This window comes from Apteryx rowi, unplaced genomic scaffold, assembly GCF_003343035.1.
Source record: "Apteryx rowi isolate R43461 unplaced genomic scaffold, aptRow1 scaffold_86, whole genome shotgun sequence".
Classification (NCBI taxonomy): Eukaryota; Metazoa; Chordata; class Aves; order Apterygiformes; family Apterygidae; genus Apteryx; species Apteryx rowi.
In genome coordinates this window covers 1,069,329-1,091,091 of record NW_020451160.1, presented here as the reverse complement: position 1 = coordinate 1,091,091, position 21,763 = coordinate 1,069,329, and the positions used below count along the sequence as shown (strand labels likewise).

The window sequence follows — 21,763 nt, the reverse complement described above, 5'->3', positions numbered from 1 at the left end:
TCTTCCTTCTCTTCCCTCATCTTTCTCCAATGAGTCTTTAATTGTCTGATATTCTCTGCTTTCCTTGGCAGGAAATGATACGCTGTATCTGGAGCCACTTCCTGTGTGTTTTAAAAGGCAAATCCCCAACTCTGAGCTTCACCTCCAGCTTGCTGCATAGTTTGGGATCCGTCACTGTGAGTATTGGTGGGTTGTCAGAAGGAGGAGCCCTGCATGAATGCTTCATTTGCTTCATTCAGGTTATCCTTCCCTAGACACAGACTTTTARTGATCAATTCACCATGCTGGGAGTAGAGACCTCTCAGGGCACTCCTCTTTACAGAAGAGCTTACAACTGTCTTGTCTTGTCCAAGCAGCATATTTAAAGACAAAAACAATGGTTAGAGATACTCTATGGCATCTAGCAAGAAGTCTGTATTTTCCAGCTCTGGTTTTGGTTCCACAACCCMCTTGACTCCCATTTGAGTACCAGCTGGTTCTGGTCCCTATAAGGTATTAACTGGTGAAACAGGTTCAGCAGTTGCTTCCTTCCCATGGATTTAATGCCTAATCTTACAATAGCCTGAAATAAAACTGGTATTAAACAACCCATCAATCCTGCTAGAGCAGGGAACTCTCCATTTCTTGGAGAGACATTAGGTGCAGTCTCTTCATGCAGAAAGTTGGTGGAGAAGGGACTTGTCTAGCCTCCGTTGTGTTTGTTAAACTTTTCAGTATTTACAACTATGCATAAACACTGAAACATGTTTTCACTGAGATTTTGCTTTCTTGTGGGTGTTGTGGCATGTTCTAGGTGCTCTGCTGTGTAGACAAGCAGGGGATTCTTTCCTGGCCAAACCCCAGCCCAGAGACTGTTCTGTTCTTCAGTGGGAAAGTGGAACCACCTCATGATAGCCATGAAGACCTGACTGATGAACTCTCTACACGGTCCTTCTGCCACCCTGAGATGGAGGAAGAGGTGAGAGATATGTAATCCATAACATAGTAACATAGTTTGACTGACGTACTCAACATAGCCTTATCAGGTTTCTGATTTTGGTTCCTGAACTGTGGGGTTTGTGGTTGCACAGAGAAGAAGGCTTTGCTTGTAGAGGAGTCCTGTGGCCATAATTCTTTAATTGAAAGATTAAGAAGCAGTGAGGATCAGATCCTCTTCTACAGGAGTCCCAAGGCRGTGTCTCCCCTTTCTCTCTGTCCCCAGTTCAGTACATTTTGCATGTGAATCAGTTGTGGTTCATGTTCAACCACTGAATCTCCACCGTTCATTTAATTGGTCTCTTGCAGCCCCATGAAAGAGATGCTTTGCTCTCTGGCCCCCTGGCAGACACAGTCCATGTCACCAATGAGCAAGAGAGAAACAACTGGTCTAGTGACCCTCCAAAGGCTCCCGATGCCCATGCCCACCGAAAGCCAAACAGCAGAAGCAAGCATCCCTCTGGGTCCAATGTGAGTTTTAGCAAGGACACGGAGGGTGGAGAGGAGGAACGTATTCAGGTAAGCTATACAGAAGGGGCGCAGTTAGTCTCTTGTAGGGCTATATGACAGAATTATACCTGTGGAGTCTCCCCTTTTAATTGGAAATTTAGTTGGGAATGCCCTGCGGGATTGTGGGCTCAGGAAGACAAGCTGTATTCGTTGTAACCAACTAGAATTTTCTTACCTGTTGGACCAGGCTGGTGGTGACAGTGAGGTGTTGGCCTGTGAGGCTGAAGACTTTGTGTGTGACTACCACCTCGAGATGCTTAGCCTGTCCCAGGACCAGCAGAACCCCTCCTGCATCCAGTTTGATGATTCCAACTGGCAGATGCACTTGAATTCCCTCAAGCCTCTGGGCCTGAACGTGCTGCTCAATCTCTGCAATGCCAGTGTGACGGAGCGTCTGTGCCGCTTCTCTGACCACCTCTGCAACATTGCCCTGCAGGAGACTCACAATGCTGTGCTGCCTGTTCATGTGCCCTGGGGCCTCTGTGAGCTTGCCAGGCTAATAGGTAAGGAGAAATAGGAGGAGTGGACACAGAGAAGTCAGAGCTGTCAGCAGAGGGATGGCTGAATCTTTAGAGAGCATGAGAAGTATTTCCCCAGACCCAATTGCTGTGAAGGCAGAATTACAGAACTGACTCGTTTGTTTTCGGGCCGCCAAAAGAGTATATTAAAGAGGTTGCTTTTGGCAAATTCAGATATTGTAGATGCTATCAAAGGAACAAATTTCATCAAGGACACTTCCAGCCAGCCCTGGCTAGGCTTGGTATTCTTCTGACTTGAGTCTGCCAATCATATCAGTAGACAAAGAACAGCTGCTAATGGACAGATAGCTGACCTGTCTTTACAGTAATGCTTTATCAGGAGATTGGGTATAGATGATATGAGGTACCTCAGTTCATTTTACAGATGGGAAAACTGAGGCATAGAGGAGACAAGAGGTCAGAGGCAACACTAGAATTAAAATTTGAAAGCTCTTGAACTCTGTTCTGTGCCTGTTCTTCAGTGTCACAGTTCCTCTCGTCAATGAACCAGAAGAATAAAAGCTGTCATTACTAATAACATCTAGTCATTCTGAATGCTTTTTATCATAGATATTGAACCATCTTGGTGTAAATGCACAATGAGAACAGCTCACCCATCTATTGCTGGGGAGATGTCAGAATGAGAGCAAGCAAAGTGGAGGGTGTGGAAGAAGGAGGGAGGACTTGTCTTTTGCTTTGGTTACAGCCTTATTTTTCTCCTCTTCATGTTCATATTTAAGGTTTCATGCCGGGTGCCAAAGACCTTTTCAAGCAGGAGAACTATTTGGCCTTATATCGCTTGCCAAGTGATGAAGTGGTTAAGGAGACGATCCTGGGGAAGCTTTCGTCAATCACCAAGAGGAGACCACCTCTGAGTCACATGATTAACCTGTTTGTGAAGGATACCAATACCAGTAAGGCTGCCTTTTCTTCAGGCATCGAGCTCAGGAGGGAAGGATTTTTTCCGTAGGGAGCCTAGGAAATGCCAGTCTGGAACAGTCCAGGATCCCTATGGGGTGATAGCAGTGCTCTGCCTGTGGCCAATACAGATATGCTCAACAAACCTTAGTGGTCAGCACTGTGGGCATACTGAGGGAGCAGTTCTTCCCAGCTCTGGCTCACTCCAGGATCATAAACAATCTTTGCAAATTGGCCTAGATAGCTCATAGTAAACCTGTTTGACTATGCTACCTTTTCTATGACCAAATGGCAGAGTAGAACAAGGTAATTCTTTAATTTGGTTTTGAATACACTTCATTATGGTATAGAAACTGATACTGCACATGGTTGAATATTGCCCAGGGTTTTAGCTAGTGTTGCCCATCTGTCTGATAACCAAGATAATAAATCACTATCTTGGTAGTCTAAGCTAATACATCACACCACGAATGCAACACCTGAGGCCATGCTGACTTCGCCTTTCCTTCTACTCCTTTCTRTTCTAATAGGAATGGGCTAGGATGGAAGGGATATGCAGCTGGGCATGGTGAGGTCTTAAAGCACCTCAGCAAGATTTGACAGCTTGCCCCTCAGAGCTCTTAGTCTCAGTAATAAATTAACCGACTGATCTTGGGTCTTTGGAGTTGGCATATGTTCTGTATTGAATCTGAAATATGGTTAATATGTTGGCCAGAGATTTACTAAATAAACTGTCTCCTCTTGCCCAGTTCTTCTTAAACTTGTGTCTTAATCTGGGAAGGAGCTCCCTTGTTTGTCCTGATTGCTTCTGTCTTGCCTTTTAGGCAAGAATTTTTCCAGTGCTGAGATTCTCAGTGTAGAGAAAACCTTTTAACATTGCCTCATTTCAACTCCTTATCCTCATTTTTAAATGGTTTAGTTCAGAGGCTGGAGCTCAGAYGAGTACATGTGTGACCTGGATTATGCTGTCTAGAGTAAATTGTAAGAGGAATTTTACCAGTGAGGTTTGTTAACCATTGGAACACCTTTCACATAATGATGCGGTAGCGTTTTATCACTTGAAGTTTTCTAAAATGCATGCAGACAGAAATAATGGATTATGCAGAGATTATTGCGTGAAATCAAATGGCTGTTTTTATGCAGAAGAGTCAGACTAGATGATCGTAACTAACCTCTCTTGATTTAATACCTGTGAATAAGTCTTTGAATCCACCCAGTCCCATGATGTGCTGAAGTCAAAGGGAGATATATAATAAATTCTACAGCTGTAGCAGAAATAGGAGGTAACTTATCTGTATGTTCCATTGTTTAGTCCATTGAAATATGTGCTTGGCCATCTAGCAGTGTTCCCCCATCCATAATAACCACATGGAAATAGAAGCTCATCGGTGTCTTCAGTGGAGTAAAATGACTTGATATTCTCTGTCTTCCCTTGCTGTAGCTGCACAGCTCAGTTCTTTCTAATGAGTCCCAGCAGTTGTGAATAGATAGACATCCTCCCTGTCTTGTTCATTAGTTCCCTCCCTTGTGCCAGAGAAATCCTGGCCTTCTGGATTTTGATTTAGGAAGGGGAGAGGCTGAGCTCACTTTGCTAGCAATGACGGATGAATGAGCTCCCTCCAATTTGTAGCATGTGCTGTCACTGTCATTTACCCCTTGTAGGGACTGTGGTGTGGGATGCTGTTGACATTGAATGGGAATCATATGGGAAATGGATTGCAGTTGTTTTCAGGCATGAATGTATGTATGTTGTTTGCACCTGGTCATCTGTAAGCTCTTGCTCTGTGTCCAGGGCATAGGCTCTGCATGGTTCAATGAACATCTCTTGTTCCTTCTTTCCCAGCAAGAACTCTCTGACCATAGGAGCAAGGTGGAAAGCAAGGTGTTTATATAATAAAATTAGCCAGAGCCCCAGACAAGTACTCCTTTGTGTCCCTGAAACAAGCTCCTTCTTTCATACACTGCTCCTATTGGTTTTGGAGGTTTGTTATGCTGATAAACTTGGCGTGTGATGTCTATTTATAGAAGAAAGCAGAGAGCTGCTGTGTTTTGGAAAATCCTCCAGTGTTCCTGAAGGTCCCTGCCTGATTTATGCTAGTGGGTATTCTTGGCTCTTGATTTCACCAGCTAGTGTGAGCATTTGCAGTCAGCAGCAGCGCCTGTAAGAAGCCTTTGGGCTCATTTTTCTTGGCAGTGATGTTTTTTTCATTAGATCAGCTTTGAAGCTGTTGGGGGCAAAGTCACAGAGCAGCTGGAGGAGGGAACCTAGACAGTGAAGTCTACGTGCGTGCAATGTTAATGTAGCAGCACAAATAAAAGGCAACAGGAAATGTGGAGGGGAGGCAGCCCCGCATCCTTTGCCTTGTGTCCTGTGCCTGGGTCCTGCATCAGACAAGTATCATCACACACTTTTGGGAGACCCTTTGCAACACCCCAGCCTACAAGAGGGAATTAAAAGTTGTAAGTCTGTATTAAAGAATAAAGTAACAGAAGTAAAAATAGAACAAGCTGTGGAGTCCATTGATTTTCAGTTCTTCCGCTGGTCAAGACATGAGTTATTCTTTTACAGTCTGTTATTTTGAACTTTTGACCCATCCTGATTTAATTGGTTCTCAGGACCCTTTGTGAAACAGGCTGCTATCTAATGGATCACACCGTTAAATTATCCTCTGCTACGTAAATGGAAGGTATTCAAGAACAGTCCTCTCCCAGACTAAAATCGAATGCACTTTCCTGTGTAGGCAGACTTTGATTCCTTTAGTCTCATCACTGGTGCTTATCCCCTCATGAGAAGAAGCACACAAGAATATCTTCGTTTTTGTTGTACTGGATACAGGAGCAAGCTTTGCCCCCACCTTCTGTAGGAGGAGGACTGTTGCACAGTGCAAGGGAAGAATAGGAACTGACTCCCTGGCTAAGCTTGCTTAAACTCATGGCTGGGCAAATATCAGCTGAAYGCATCTCATCCAGTCTTGAATAATTTCTTGACAGGGACTGAAAACTCTTAACAGAGGAGAGGGGATATCTGGAGTGGATCGAGGCAGTTTGTGGGAACACTGTTTTAACAAATAAGGGAGCAGTTGGTATGAAATCCCTTGCTGGGAGCCTGTAGGTGTGATGCTGACTCATTCTCTCACACTTCAGGCACTGAGCAGATGTTTTCTCATGGGACAGCCGACATCATCCTCGAGGCCTGCACAGACTTTTGGGATGGCACTGATATCTACCCCCTCTCTGGCTCTGACAGGTAGGCAGCTTTGTCGTTTGGTGTGTTCAGAAGTTGCTGCTAAACAGCAGAAGGAACCTGGTCACTCTGTATTAAAATTCCCTTTATTGATGCTTGCTAAACTATTTAACAGAAGTTTGAAGTATGTTATGAACATGAGCAGTGTCTGCTTATAATCTGTTGTTAAAAGCATAGCAGTGTAAAGGATTAGATAGCTACAATCAACCTGTTGGACCGTAACAGTAAAGCATTTCCTACTGTATCTGTTAACATTTGTTAATTTGTTAAACATCTGTTAACCCCTTATAAATGGAACCTGACTGCACTATATAGGAGGACCATGAATTCTAGTCAGGTCATATGCTGATGGCAAAGAGTTTTGTTCAAGAAATGCCTTATCTTACATAAAATGCAAAGTGATCAATTGTACTTGCTGTTGATAGCTTCAGACCAATCCACTGTACCACATTGCATCCTTTTAGACCTGCAGTGACATCTGACAGTCTGTTGCGTCTTCGTCTATAGGCTAAATTTATGTTCCTGCTAGCTGAGCAGATCAGTATTATTTGGCTTCACTGAACAGCAGCACATTGTTCTACTAAATCTGCTTATCCTCAGGTGTGTCATAACTCCAACTGGTCCTTTTTGGAATATTTATCATCTTAGGAGCCGATGAAAAATCCCATGTTCAGTCTAGTGTTACCTTTGTGAGTTCAACATAGAGAAGAACTTTACATTATTCCAGGGATTCAGTCCAGTTAGTATTGACTAACTGGAGACTTCAAATACAGTACCGGGGACCCAGACTGTGAAGGGGGGTGGAAGAATAGTCTGTTATTTTAAGTATCTCTGCTACAGGTTCTATTGTCAGGGTTGTCAGTTCCTTCCTTGGTGTTTGTCTTCCTACAGATAAACTTTCTCTCTGATGAATTAAGCCTCTGCTGTCATGCAGTGAACTTCCTTAGAGTCATCTGGCAGCCATATAGAGCATATTATATTAATGTGTATTCCAAAAGTACTGCATTCATATTCATCAATCTGTCTAATGAGCAACCAGAAATGTTCACCACAACCCCTGCTGGAATATGTGTTTTTGTTGCCCCGCAGTGCCTGCAGCTTAGAGGGTGCAGAAACAATAAGGAAAGTTTTTTTCAGAGTCTCTTACCACTGCCCACAGAATACATTTTTCCAAATATCCAGTTGGTGATTCCTRCATTGAACTACAGTGTACATCGTCAGAAATGCAACAGATTTCTCCAGCTTTGTCTGATTTTTGTCTCTTCTACACAGGAAGAAGGTGTTAGATTTCTACCAGCGGGCCTGCCTCTCAGGATATTGTTCTGCCTTTGCATACAAGCCAATGCATTGTGCCTTGTCCTCCCAGCTCAATGGCAAGTGCATAGAACTGGTGCAGGTCCCTGGACAGAGTGCTATCTTCACATGCTGTGATCTCCCTGGGACTACCCCCATCAAACAGAGCAGTCGGAGGAATAGCTGGAGCTCGGATGGTATGTGTCTCCTCTGGTGTCTGTAAAAAGGTCTGCTGCTAGGCCAGGTGCTTTCTTTCTGATCGATCTAGAGCTGYGACAACGTTGTTACTCAGAGCAGCAGATGGAAATGGAGAACTATGCTTTTCTGAAGTAGGTGCAGTTCCAGAGGAAATAATGATTTAGCAGCTGGCAAGTATGTTTCTAGTTAAGTCATTGAAGCTTGCAGAGAAATACTTCTACTTGTGGGAAGTCTGTTCTTTAAAGCAGGCGAGTGAGATTCAAGACTTCTGGGTATTTTGATGCTTGGCTTGCTGTTTGTCTAATTTTATGGAAATCACGTATGTTGGGTTTTTTGAAGGAGTTAAATGCCTGATGGTATGTGACTGTTCTCCCTTGATGGATTTTTGTTGCTGGGCTGAAGGGTCCGATTCCAAGTAGAACTAAATTGTACAACATCTCCTCCAGAACAGCAATGGAAACTGAGCAATAAGCGCATAGCATTACATAACTCCAGGAGGCTCCTTTGAAAAACCAGCCTTGACCTCTCTCTGCCTTGGTTTCCCATTCTGTAAAATGAGAGTAACATGCTTTCAGACAGCTAGGAGGCAGTTATGACTGAGTGTTTTCAAAACACTTTTCAGTCTTACCTGCAGAGAGCTTTGTAACTGTGTGAAATATTTTGTTATATTGTTCCTCGTGCTGCATCCAACTCCCATTCACCACAGGCTGATCTGGTGATGGTGAAGGAACCCTGTCAGCCAGTCTTTGGCAGACTCTTTGGGAATCTGTGGACAGTGTCACTGGAGGGAACATGATCCAGTTCCAGTTCCTTTGCGTCAGCTCCTTGTAGTCCGATGCCTGTCTGCATCAGCCAGACCTCCCATGTTGTTTAAGCACAGTATGATGTGTTTAAAATGCACATGTGAACATTATGCAGCATATATCCTTTACCTTTTTGCCCTGGTTTCTTGTGACTGACCGTCTTCTGTTTTGTCTTTTCCCTTTCCATGCTCCCTGTTTTACACGTGTATTCTTGGTCGCACATGTGGGGATGTTCTGAAACTGCTTCTGGGATTGGGTATGCTGGGACAAATGGATGTCTCTTCATCTTTCTGTGTGTGTGTGTGTGTATATCTGCATGTTTGTGTGTATCTGGAAACTGTGTCCCTGTGGTGTTATTTTGGTGGTGTCTGTCACCATGTGTGCTGCTGTCTGCATGCACATATGGCCACCTGTGTCTCAATGTGATTGCGTGTTGTTTGCATGCCTGAAGAAGGGATTGGGGAAGTGATGGAGAAAGAAGATTGTATCCAGGCTCTGAGCGGACAGATCTTCATGGGAATGGTCTCATCTCAGTATCAGGCCCGTCTTGACATTGTCCGCCTCATTGATGGATTGGTCAATGCCTGCATTCGTTTTGTCTACTTCTCCTTGGAAGATGAGCTCAAAAGCAAGGTAAGCTGTCTTTGCTGAACTCCCTGAACTTGCATGTCCCCTGCATGTCTGACTGAAGAGTTTAGCTCTAGTGCAATCTAAGGTTAATCTGATTCAGCTAGTTAATGGATCCAGAAGGTACCTAGGCTCCAATATGGCATTGGTCTGCAAAGCTCTCGCCTGGACAGCTGCACTAAAATCTTGTGTCTGCTCTCCTGCAGGTCTTTGCTGAGAAGATGGGTCTTGAGACTGGCTGGAACTGCCACATATCTTTAACACCCAATGGTGATGTGCCTGGCTCAGAGATCCCTCCCTCTAGCCCCAGCCACGCTGGCTCTCTGCACGATGACCTACATCAGGGTGAGAGAACTGCACCTAAGCCACTTTGAATGCCACGTGTTTCCTGGATGGTTCTTTTAAACCCGTTCATAGGTTCCTGTGTCCTCACCAGATACCTGATCCTTCAGAGCTTTGAGCACAAAACTGGATGGGCCTGAGGTGTGTGTATGTGTGAGCGAGAGTTGTTTATTCATAGTATTTCTACCCAGTCAGTGAAGCAGTTGTTGCAAACAAACATCCCTCTGTGCACCAGCAGTCGTGACTGTACAACTGTTCATAACATTTCTGATTCTTGCTGGGGCCCTGGTCAAGCCACTGAGGGTCAGTCTTTTGCCTGTGAGTTACTCTTTTCCCTCACTTCAAGTGTGATTTCTTCATTCTCTTTTTCCCCTGGAAGAAGAAAGCAAGCTGAGCAGATAAACTGTCATGTCTCAGAAGAGCAGAGACTAGGCTCACATATCTACCTCTGAGCAGATTAGTCATCTAAAAATACTGCATTTTATATGACTGAGTGGGATCGAAGTGTAGCTAACCTAGAAAACCAGGCTTCACGTTTCCTGGCTTCTGCAGTGCCATGTGAATATACCACGTGGGTGTGTCACAGGGGTGGCAGAGGCAGGTTTGTGCTTATTGTTTATAGTGTTTCYCTCTGCTCCAGTTTCTCGAGATGACGTGGAGGGGCTTCTGCTGATGGAGGAGGAAGGACACTCAGATCTCATCAGCTTTCAGCCAACAGACAGTGATATCCCCAGCTTCCTGGAGGACTGTAACAGGGTGAGGCTCCCTTTTCCTACACACCTCATGCTGTCGCTGTGGTCAAGAGTAGCACCTCATTGCTCAGAGAGAATGCCTCTCTGAAGCCAGTTGATTGAGTGGTTCTTGTTGGGACTTGTGATTTTCCTCTTTCTGCCCCAGCTTAGAATCTAGGGCCTGGGAAGTTYGGGATTCTCTCGGTTCTTCCCTGCTGCTGAGCTGTTCCTTTCTCTGGAGAGTTCAGGAGTGGAGATGGCCTCACATGGAGTGGCCTTGAGAGCCTCATCTCAGTCCATCTGGGTCTTCTTCCCATAAGCTTAGCTCGAGGTGGAAACATGCATACGTTCCAGGCAGGCGGAAGATACTTCTCCCCTCCAGTTCTGAGCCATAGCTGGTGCTGCCTAGCAGTCAGGGTGTGGGACATGCTCTTCCTGCCTCATAAAAGCTCAGACACACTCAGTGGAGGTTACAGAAATATCAGAGAGATGTAGATTGAAAATATATTAAGCCTGTGTTTAGAAAGCAAGAACCCTTCCTTTGCTGGGTGTTGGTGTGGCTGCAATTGAAATGGCAGGTCTAGGTGCTGGGAGACAGTGCAAATTCTCAGACTAAATGCTCCCCGCATGTAAAAGTTCCTTAGAAATCTCTAAGCACAGTTTGATCAGGCTGATCTCACAGACCCTGGGGGAGAGCACAGACAACTTGACATGTCAGTGTAGGACTTTAGCAGAAGACTTTTTACAATGGCTTAGGTGAGCCAGCTTCTCTCTGCAGGGACCTTAATTTGTATCTGATCTTGAAGTTGCATTGTGAGAATCGTAATTCTCATTTCAACAGTTCCCTGATAACTGCCTCCTTCCCACACGCTCCTGCTCATTCTCCTTTCTCCTTTTCAGGCCAAACTTCCACGTGGGATCCACCAAGTGAGACCTCACCTGCAGAACATAGACAATGTGCCTTTGCTGGTGCCACTCTTCACAGACTGCACCCCAGAGAGTGAGTGGCACAGGGGCTAGGTCTGTCCTACTACTGCCTGTGAACACCCATCCATTCGCTCTAGCACCTCTGGGCAGAGTGTGGAAATGGATGAGGGGAAGGGGATATGCTCCAGAAATCCAGAGGGGCATTTTGATATCTTGACCCTCTGTGCTACCTGTGGGGAACTTGCTTCCTTTTCGTGTGACTGTTCCCTAGCTACAGAACTGGGCTAAGAACTGCTCCCCTGTCAATTTGCATTCATAAGAGACACAAAAGCAAACATTCAAAATGCTACTGCCTTTTATTAAATAAGCTTTATCAGTGTGCTGGGAGACTTTGATCTCTGCTCACAACCCTTGCTGCCTTATATAACTCAGAAATCACTTCCCAGAAGTATTTTCCTCTGGCAGTTGCTGTTAGCACCTTCTGCTGCTTTGTAGAGCTTTTGATTGCAGAGACCAGAAAGGACATAGTTTTTTTGTCTCTGAGAGATACTATTTTGTCTAAGAAAGGGCTGAGTGCTCAGCTGGCTAATACCTGTGCAGTCTACAGTAAAAGTGCTAAGTATCATTACAATTTGGCATTTTAGGTACCTCTTGGGCACAGCTTACAGGAGTGCCAGTGAGAGCCAGTTACAGCGCAGCCTGCCTAGGCACTCAATGCCTGGGTAGGTTTTCCTCTGTCTCCGGTGGAGGTGGTCCTTCCCTGCTCCATCTGACTCCTCGCTGTGCTGCAGATCTGGGTGCGCCCATCATTTAGATAAAATGTTTACATAAGAATCTGCAGAGAGTGGCTTATTTTTGCCTAGAGCATTCTAGAAAATTCACATGTACACAGAGCACTGTGCAGAGCTACAGAAGTAAAAGTGGATCAGACAGCAGCTTTGATTTAGAGGCCTCAAGAGGATGTTAATAAAAAGATTGGTGATGCTGGGAGTGCAGGAACAGGAGCTGGCTCTGAGCAAGGCTTAGTGTGGCACTGCTTTTGGAGTGGTTTGTTAGATTCCCTTTGTTCCTTTGAACTTGGAACAGCGGTGAAGCGCTGCTGAGCAGATTTTAAAGTTGTCTTTTTATTTTAATTTATTTAAGGCTCAAATTATTTAAGTGAATTTAATTTCTGCTGTTTGCTAACAAGACTATTTGATGCTAGAGCCACCTGTGTTATGTACCCAGGCCATACCCAGAGCTCTGGTCTGAAAGAGACGTGCTAGAGGTACAGGTCTCCTCTGGATCGCAGTTCTRTGGATCGCAGCTCAGCTCCTGTAGAAGGCAGGTGCACAGGGCACTTTGTCTGCAATTCGTTAACTACCTAATTGTGTCATCTGACTTTGGATCTGACTGCACTCRGACTGAGGAATCTCAGTTGGGGTTATTTTAAAAGATCTGACTGCTTGTTATCCAGACTGGAAAGGGTGTGCAAAACACTGCTTCTCTGTGTGCGCAATGAGGTAACATACTATTTTTCTCTTTCTGTCCCCTTGCAGCCATGTGTGAGATGATCAAGATCATGCAGGAGTACGGGGAGGTGACCTGCTGTCTGGGAAGCTCTGCTAACCTGCGGAACAGCTGCCTTTTCCTGCAAAGTGACATCAGGTGGGGCAGGATCCAGGGTCCTCCTGCTACCTTTGCCTTGCGCTTGCAGAGGATGACTCCTAGCTCCTTTCGCACACAGAGAGACTTCCCTCCATCTTTGAAAGGAGGTTTTTACTTTTGCATGCTAAAGGATTGTGCACCAACTGGCAATTATAGGTGCTTCTGGTTTGGGTGAAAGAGTGGAAATGCCACTTTAGATCAAGCAATTTGTTGATTTTGAGCCAAGCACCCAAATAGATTGATTAGTTCTCTGGGAAAAATGGAAAGTCTGGGGGATTGATGCTGAATTCATGTGGCAGCTCAGGACTTTTCTACCAAGGTAGAGAGGGTAGATAGGTAGATAGAGGTGGCACATCCACAGCACAGCATAACTCTCCAGGCTGGACTGCAATGAAATGTGGTTTCTTCCCTGGGATGGGGCCTTTCCTAATGCTCTTGTGTTGTCCATGCAGTATAGCACTGGATCCTCTCTACCCATCCCGCTGCTCCTGGGAGACCTTTGGCTATGCCACCAGCACCACCATGACTCACATCTCTGATGAGCTCACGCCGCTGCAGCTCTCAGGGCAACTGAACAGCCTGCCTTGCTCCATGTCCTTTCGCCAAGAAGAGAGTACCAGCATCATCAGGCTTATAGAGCAGGTGAGCCAGGCGTATTCCCTCTCTAGTTCTCTGTCTCTAGCCTTCCCCATCTACCTGTGGATTGTGAGGAACAAAGCCAGGAGCCCATGCTGGCATTTTTGTTGAGTTGCCCTAGGTAAGCTGCCAGCATTAGCTTTGCTCTCCTGTCATTTGTTCAGGAAGTACAAAGGAGAGATTCTTCCTGCCTGGCCCTACTGGTCCAAGGTGTACGAGATGGTTTGGGAATGGTGCCGTGTGGCAAAAGGACATGAATATCATTCAACGGTATGAAGAAAAACTTGCAGAGATCCCTATGCAGGAAACACTGCAATGCTAGGGAGGAGCATTACCCCAGAAAAGCCAGGAGGTTTAAACAAACCTGCCCCTCAGCTAAACTCTGCTCTTCCTTCTCAGCCATGGCTAGGCAGGAGGCCTTCCCTTCTTGTTTATACCGAGTCCAAATCCTCTCCCCTCCCACTTCCCCTGCAGGCCACATGCTCTGTCCCCCACCGCCCATAACTGCTCTTGGCTGATAACTGCTGCCATCGCAGTGAGGGCTCTGAGGGCTTGTGCTTCCTTCCAGGCCAGGCATGCAACGTACGGGATCCGCAAGTGTTTCCTCTTTCTGCTGCAGTGCCAGCTGACCCTGGTCATCATTCAGGTGAGCCCTCGCCTGGCTGGGAACAGCACTTAGCTCAGAGCACAGGGACACTAGTGAGAATGTGAGTGGCTGCAGTGGGGCAGCCTTGCAAGGGAGGGAGGTGACCTTCAGTCAGGTTTACACAGAATGTCCCTCTACCAATGACAAGACTGGTCTCATTTACACTGATTAAACATAATTGTGTTGATTAGCACTGTTTGGGGAAGTTACAGGTAGAGGCTGTGTGGTCTCAGCCTCATGTTCTTTCTGACTCCTTTTTCCCTGGAGAAAAGCATCCCCTGCAGCACCCATTCCATGTGGAGGGGCTGTGCAGTCGCACCCTAGTTACCAGCTCATCCCTGCGTTTGGGGGAGGATGGTGGTGTCTGGGGTAACGAGGTTGTCCTAACTCTGCTCATGCTCTTCACTCTTTGTTGTTCCTGTCCAGTTCCTCTCCTGCTTGGTGCAGCTGCCCCCCATCCTCAGTACCACAGACATCGTGTGGCTCTCCTGTTTCTGCTACCCGCTGCTCAGGTGAGTCTGTTAGGGTGGAATCTCCTGCCTTAAGCTTCCCACCCACAGGATGCATGGGCCAGGCTCCTAGGCTCACTGTGTCCATGGTAAAAGGAAGTTGACATGACCCACAGCATGCTAGGGAGGCTGGAAGGATTGTTGCAAGCACCTGCTTTGACAAGGTGCTTGGAAACACAGACAGGAGCATTTGTGTACTGCTGTTCAGCCCTGCCTGCTGTCAGAGAGCCTCTGTTATCATGTGGTTTGAACCCCCGGCTGAGAATAATCTTCTAATCCTAACACTGTTGCCCTGGTTGGGGGTGATGGAGAGCATAGGGTGTCAGGCAGAGCCCAAGATACTATAGGTGGATTTTACCCCATCACACACTTAGAAGTCATCTCTCTCTCCCCCTGCTTGCACCTGCCATGCATAAGATCTACAGCATATGTTGGAGGGAGGGAATGCAAATATGCTGTACAACAAGTGACCAGATCAGTTCCAATGCTCCAAGCAGTCTGAGGAGGCTCCTTGGGCTCAAATGCTAGAGATCCCAAAAGGCAAAAATTCTGGTGCCTGAACTTGTTATTGAGAGACTAACTTGCCTTTCCCCAGCATCTCACTCCTGGGAAAGCCCCCCCACAGCTCCATCATGACCATGGCAACAGGAAAAAACCTGACTTCCATTCCTAAGAAGGTAGGTGGCTTATCAGATGAGACTTGTTCTCACTTCCCTCTCTACTACTTTGTCCCCGCGTTGGTGCATAGCTGAGGTCCTGTGCTAGCATAGACCTTTCAGATCTCTTGGTAAATTCTGATCCGTGGCATGAGCCATCCTAGCCAAAAGCCTGGCAGGGACAGGAAGGGAAGCCCTTACTGCCCACAGGACAGATCCTCAGTGGCAACATCTCACCTGTACTGCAGCCAGTCTTTGTTGCAGCCACTGATGCCCTGATGGTTTGTGCTGGGGAGGGTGAGCCAGTGACATGCCCATGTCCCTCCTCCCTCTCCATTATTCACAGACTCAGCACTACTTCCTGTTCTGCTTCCTGCTGAAATTCAGCCTGACCATCTGCTCCTGCCTCATCTGCTTTGGGTTCACACTGCATGAGTTCTGCAAAGAGGTGAACACTACCAGCCTCAATCTCACAGCCTGCTCCTCCATCATGCTCTACAGGTGAGGAACAGAGCCTGACCCAGCACACCCCTCTCCCTGCAGTGCCTGCTCCTCTTGCCCTTCTTAAGTGGAACTGATCCCCAGCTAATGAGCTTCAGGCTCTTGTGTGACCCAGCTATATCATCTCTACACAGGGCTGGGAACTCTCCCTGGAGCCTTGATAAGTGCATCCTTGGGGCAAGGTCCTGCCTTGCTCCCTATCACCTCCTGCTGCTAGGACAGCCTTTGTTTTTCTTGCAAGTGGCTGACTCTGAGCTTGCATTTAGTTCTCTCAGCTATCAGAGGAGGACATGGCCCTGGTGGGAACAGGTCAGCCAGCAAGTCTCCTTAGTTGACTTCTTTCCCATGTCCTCTCATTTCCTAGCAATGCCAACGGTGCTCCTGACTGGTTTGGGACATTTTCCAATGCCCTTCTTGTAGCCCAGAAGCTCACAGCTGGCCTGGTTGTTTTACACACAGGTGAGTCCCTGTTCCCAGGGGGTCCTGCTGGGGGTGGGGACTTGCAGCCTTTACCTCTCTCTGTGCTCCTCACTCCAGAGCACAAACTCTCTTTTAGAAGCAAGGACTGTGGCAACCTCTTGGCATAGGCACAAAGACTGTCCCTTGTCTTACTATATGTTGCCCTGACAGATTAAAGATAGCACCCTCGGAGCTGGTCCTGCTTCCTATCAGCCTGGCAAAACGCTGGCTCCCTTCCAGGCTAGTCAAATAAGCAAGCAAATGCCACCCTATGAACAATCCCTCTCTGCCCTCTTGCAAATCAGCTAGTGACGTCCTGCAAATCTCCAAAACATTCCCTGCCTCAGGAGTCCCAGTAGCCCTGCTGCCATTTTGTGAAGCACCTAGTTCCCTTCTCCCAAACAGCTCTGTTTTGGCTGTCACTGCCTTGGCCCTGGAAGCCTTTTTAAATCCTCTGGCGGGGAGAGGAGCCAGGCCCTGGCTGACTCGCAGCACCTGTGAGTGGTCGCCTGGCAAAGCAGGGCCAGCTGCTCTCCTACAGCCTTAGAGAGCCTCTACTCCCGTTCCTCCACGTCTTGCAGTGCTGTGCCTTGGTGCCAGGCGGAGCTCTGGACGTTGAGATGTGCAGGGTGTCCAGGCCGACTGAACCACCTCCTGATTTGAGAGGCAGCTTTGCGTTAGTGGGATGTAGTGGTGCACTACTGGCGGGACTGGGGAATACTGCTTTGTGTCCTTGAGACATTAGAGGCCAAGCAGGGATGCTTTGCCCCGCAGGTGGCAAATGCTGTTTTAATGTGCCCAGCAAAAGCTGAGTGAATGCGTTGTCCTCTGTAGAGAGCTCTAGGTCTAATTAAATGTCTTTCCCAGGGCTGGAGCTTTACACTGACGCAGGCCTGCAGTGACCCAGTGATGAGGGTACCCCCACTGCTTCCCAGTTCTGGTCCTTTGCCTGATCCGCATTAGAGCGCCAGGCTAAGAACCACCCTTGCCATCCCTGCACTGAGTAATCCTGCACAGTACTGCCGCGGCGGCCCCCTCTGCATATCCAGGGACTTGCCTGGCATTGTTATGGGGAGTCTGGTCTGGAAGGACCTTGAAAGAAAGATTGAGTTGAGGGACAGCAGTCTCACATCCCTTTGGAGCAATAGCCCTTGGTGTATATTGTAAAGCAATTATCTGTGTGTGCTGCTAAATAACTCCCTGCTCCATCTGTCCCCCGTAGTGTTCATATCTATCACCCATGTCCATCGCACCAAGCCGCTGTGGAAGAAGAGCCCCCTCTCTAACCGGTGGTGGACACTCACTGTGGCTGTTGTGTGAGTATCCGCAGGTCCTGACGAGGCACCGCAGAGTGCTGGGGGAAGCGGGGCTCTGCCTGCTCTAGAGCTGCTCCAGCACCAGTTTGCTAGCTCTGAGGAAAATGCTGCTGTATGGCACAGGTTTTCCACTGGTAAACTGGTGAAGGGGCCCCTGTTGTGAACTCAGGGGTGGTACACCTGGGCCTAAACCCTGATCTGCAGATCCCAGGAAGCCTGTTAGTGCTGCTGAGCTTTGCTGTGTCTCTTTATGACCCTAGATTGCTGGGGCAAGTGGCACAGACTGTGCTGGACCTGAAGCTCTGGGAAAACCTCAGTTCTCCACTGACCTTTAACTACGTTCCCATCTCCCCGGTCTCATGGCTCCTGGGTTTTCTTTCCCTGGTCCTTGTGGTTATCATCAATGAGATTGTCAAGCTGCACGAAATCAGGTATGGGGTTGTGGGGATGGGGAAAAAGGGCTGGGACCTCGCTCCAGCCTGGCCTTGGGCTGCAGATAAAAGATGCGCAGGGAACAGGGTGGGGAATAGAAAGGAAAAGATGATGGCGTGGTGTAAATCACCTGGCTCTTTTGTGCAGGCTCATGTTCCACCTCTCAGGGACTCAACAATGCAGGGGAGGAAAGAGGGTCAGGGAAGGGCAGTGGCAGTGATTGGGAGCAGGAAGGGAGACCAAAATTCCCTTATCTCCCACCAATGAGAGGGAGAGAGCCAAAGTCTATGAAACACCAGTATAGGTCAGAGAGGGCTGTTCTCTCCGGCTCGTCCCATGAGGACAGAGAGGCATTGAATAGCGGCAGAGGAAGTATGTCCTCACACAGTGCCTGGACTGTGGGACTCATTTTCACGGGAAGTGGCTGAAGCCAAGAATTAGCAGCAGGCAAAGTGACTGGCTGTTCCTCCTAGCACAGGGAGCAGCCAGAGCTGGGAGTTAATGCTAATGAGCAGTGATCCAGGAAGGGGGTTTGGTGAGGAAAAGCAGTGGGGCTTCAAGGGAACCTTGATGAGGGCAGAGGCCCTGTCTCTGTTCCTGGGAGGAGTTTTTGGACCTTTCTCTGCTGTGCCTGGTGGGCTCAGAGAAGGGACTTGGCTGGATGGGCAGGACTGAGGCCATGGGTCCTTCTCTGGGTCCGGTTTGCCTGCCCTGGTGCTGTAGGGCCCAGGCCCGGAGCAGATGCTGCCCTTCTTCTCAGGAACTGCGGTGGGGCAGCCTTGCCTGCTTTTCTGATTCTTTTCTTTCTTCTGCCTCCTCCAGGGTCCGAGTCCGTTACCAAAAGAGGCAGAAGTTGCAGTTCGAAACAAAGCTGGGGATGAATTCTCCGTTTTAAACCCCGCCAGCTCAAGTTCCCTGGGGCCAGGGCCGCACAGCTGCATCCTGCGCTGGGAGAGCGGCTGCACCAGAGGCTCAGGGAGTTTCCCCTCGCACATGCAAACCAGACGGCCTCCTTGCAAAGCCACATCAGCACCTTCCGGGGGGCCCCAGGCAGGGCACTGCTGTCAGGACCCCCAGCAGGTACGCAGCCTCCCCCTCCCCAGCCTGCTAGAGTGCTTGAGGGAGCCTGCAGGCTCTGCTGGCTGTTCGGGCTGCTCTTCCTTTATTTATTTATTACTAGAGGTTTGTTGTTAGTATCATGGTGATGCTGAAATGAAGCGACCCCTTCTCTCTGTGTGAGCAGATGGGTTTTCCTGGGCCTGGCAGGAGAATCTGGGCCAGCAGGGGAGGCATAGGGCTGCTGAGGCAAGAAATCTCTGTTGAAACCCATTTTTTTTTCTCCTTCCTTGTGCGCTCTCCTGCACGGCGCGCGTGTCTGTGTGTGCACGTGCGCACGCCTGTGTGTGCCCTCGCTCACCTCCCTCTCCCTGCGTCCTGGGGGATGGAGCCACCTCCCCTGCAGCCCCGGGAGCACGGGTGCGCTAGGCGAGGACTGGAGCTCCCTTTCCCAGCTGGACGCTGGGGATGCCTCTGGCAAGGTGCCGGGAAAGCCCCTGCGATGGCCAGGCCATGCTGGACCTGCCCTCTAGCGTTGTTGCTCTAGCCATATGCTGGCTGTTGAGCCCTTCACCAGAAGAGGGATGAGGCAGGGCCTCAAGATCAGCTGTCTGTGTCTTACCCTGGTGATTTGGTGCACAGGGAGGCAGGAGGGCAGCTCTGCCTGCTGGCAGGGAGTCAGCGTGGCCCAGCTTCATGCAGCCCCGTTGAACTGGCTCCTGTCTGCTTTGACAACCCCCAAAGAAGTAGGTTTGTAGCTGTCCTCGTTTTTGTGTACTTCAGTAAATGCCTGCCTGAGAGGGCCACAGCAATATTTGTAGATAGAAATAAAGCCTAAGACCTGCCTATCCTGCCAGGGAGGAAGGAGACATCTTTCCAGGCAGGATATCTGTATCTTGCAGTTGTGAATGACATGGAGCTGGGGGATGGCTCCCTTCCTGGGGCTGTGCAGCACCCAGKTCTTKCTSTSCARGKSWYWGGRARWCYCYYSCCYCCCYSCYGCTGCCCCTGCAGCCATTCCCTCTTCCTCTGGAGGCCTCTTCTCCACCCGACTGGGGGAAACCTGTGTGGCACATGTGCACTTAAGATTTGAAAAGACACTGTTACCCTTGGCACGCTGGTGCCATCATGGTTTGGCAGTCAGGGGCTGCAAGAGAGCACGTAGGCTGGAATACTACAGCTCGTGGGGCTGTTTACTCCCTTTCTAATCCCGAGACCTGACCGACTCGGGCAAATCCTGGCACTGTTTTTGCTTCCAATATTAGCTCTACACTACACGGCTGTTGTTTCCCTTCAGTACATGAGACTAACAAATGGCTGCTGGTCCTTCCCTGGGAGGCAGGGAGCCGGCTAGGACCCTCCAGCCCTGCCCTGCCGCTCCACCTCGTCTTCCTCGCGTTTCCGCCAAACCAGGGATCCCGCACAACACGCGTCTCTAAGCAATACCCTTCTCCCCACCACGGGGCTGGTAGGAGAGCAGAGCTGGGGGACGGCCGGCGTCTGAGCTCTGGGGACAGACAGGATGCTGGCGAGAGGCAGCTGGGGGTGCTGGACCGTGTCCCTGCAGCCGGAGCGCGGCTGGTCGGACTCTGGAGCGCACCTGCTTGGGCTCTGCGCTACCAGCAGGGTTGCGTGGGCTAGGGAGCCAGCAGCTCCCAGGGCAAGGCAGGGCTGCTCTCCTGCAGCGCAGCGGTACCAGGCCGCTCCTTCCTGAAGAGTGGGACTGCTCGGCTTTACCAGCTGGGCTGAGCTCTGCCTTCACTCCTCTCAGGCCTGCAAAGCTGCCTGGCTCAGGGAGAACAAGCTGCGCCTTACCCAGGCTCTCTCACTTCACTAAATGCCGGCTCCAGATCTGTTGCCACTGGCACCTGAGAAATCGGCTTCTCTTTCTGATCCCAGGGTCGGCCGGCAGGTAGGACACGTTCTCCTTCTGTGTGGCTGGGCTGGAGCCAGACGCAGCACCGAGCCGCTCGGCTGCTGTTCCCGCAGAGCCACGTCCTCCCCCAGATCCGAGCTCCTGCTCTGGGCCGCTAACTGTTGTAGGTGATAAAAGGCAGCAGCTGCCAGGGCTTCCTGCTGGCCACACCTTCTCTAGAGGAGGCACCTCCGAGGCTTCCTTCTCTGGGTGATCACAAATGTTTATTTTCCCTCACCCTCCTTCCCCTGCTAGACTTGGATGGAGCAGAGGCGTATGAATGGAGCCTTTTGGATGGTCTTGCCATTGCCACCCCTCCCTCGGCCCATCGAGGCACTGGAGGGCCAGGGTGCATGGCTTCAGAAGGAAATTTCCTACATCGAGATGTTTTTAAATGGTGTATATTTTATAATAAATTTTTTGGGATGTATGTAAAAATATTTGATTTGTATTAAAACTTGTAAATTGTATTAAAAAAGACCAAACCCCAACCCACACGCATCCAGTGTCTGAGCGGCAATAAAGGATTCTCTTGGATAACTGAGAGTGGGAGGGAGTTTGCACCCAGCAAAACAAGGAGGTGAAACGCGTGTGGTTGCTTGCGTCCGAGGTAATGGTGACAGAGCCAACGTCTGCTGCAGAGACGTGGCCTGAGAGGCTGGCGCTCCTGGGGGCTGATCCTGGCACTTTTTCCCACTTTCTGTCCAGCCTTGGGCAACTCTGTCCGTCTCTGCATCCCTCTTTCTGTAGAATAACTGTCCACTTACTGCTTGGTCTCTTGGATCCCAGGCACAGCACAAGGTGTGAGGTGGTTGCTGGCATGGTTGTTGCAGACCCTGCTTCAGTCGTGACGGGTGTTGCACCGGTTGCAGCTCTGAATGAAAGGTGCAGGGTGAGCTGGAAC

General features: G+C 48.9%; 1 protein-coding gene across 9 annotated transcripts in view; it reads left to right on the top strand.

The window, feature by feature from the left end:
- TMEM94 (transmembrane protein 94) overlaps positions 1-21,399 on the top strand; it is a 45,437-nt gene extending 24,038 nt beyond the window's left edge. For 2 of the 9 annotated variants that reach the window (XM_026090399.1, XM_026090403.1), the window contains 23 exons: positions 72-176; positions 794-958; positions 1,285-1,494; positions 1,673-1,988; positions 2,744-2,917; positions 6,066-6,168; positions 7,438-7,655; positions 8,911-9,092; positions 9,293-9,431; positions 10,051-10,184; positions 11,060-11,159; positions 11,731-11,883; positions 12,625-12,733; positions 13,186-13,375; positions 13,938-14,015; positions 14,442-14,527; positions 15,120-15,201; positions 15,527-15,681; positions 16,046-16,140; positions 17,363-17,456; positions 17,717-17,887; positions 18,711-18,968; positions 20,716-21,399. In XM_026090399.1, coding sequence (XP_025946184.1) covers positions 72-176; positions 794-958; positions 1,285-1,494; positions 1,673-1,988; positions 2,744-2,917; positions 6,066-6,168; positions 7,438-7,655; positions 8,911-9,092; positions 9,293-9,431; positions 10,051-10,184; positions 11,060-11,159; positions 11,731-11,883; positions 12,625-12,733; positions 13,186-13,375; positions 13,938-14,015; positions 14,442-14,527; positions 15,120-15,201; positions 15,527-15,681; positions 16,046-16,140; positions 17,363-17,456; positions 17,717-17,887; positions 18,711-18,783 — 3,132 coding nt within the window. In that variant the 3' untranslated portion in view covers positions 18,784-18,968; positions 20,716-21,399. Of the gene's footprint in view, positions 1-71; positions 177-793; positions 959-1,284; positions 1,495-1,672; positions 1,989-2,743; positions 2,918-6,065; positions 6,169-7,437; positions 7,656-8,910; positions 9,093-9,292; positions 9,432-10,050; positions 10,185-11,059; positions 11,160-11,730; positions 11,884-12,624; positions 12,734-13,185; positions 13,376-13,533; positions 13,640-13,937; positions 14,016-14,441; positions 14,528-15,119; positions 15,202-15,526; positions 15,682-16,045; positions 16,141-17,362; positions 17,457-17,716; positions 17,888-18,710; positions 18,969-20,715 lie in introns of those variants that run through there. The other 7 variants (XM_026090401.1, XM_026090400.1, XM_026090402.1 and 4 more) reach the window with 7 other exon arrangements.
- The last annotated feature ends 364 nt before the right edge of the window (positions 21,400-21,763 follow it).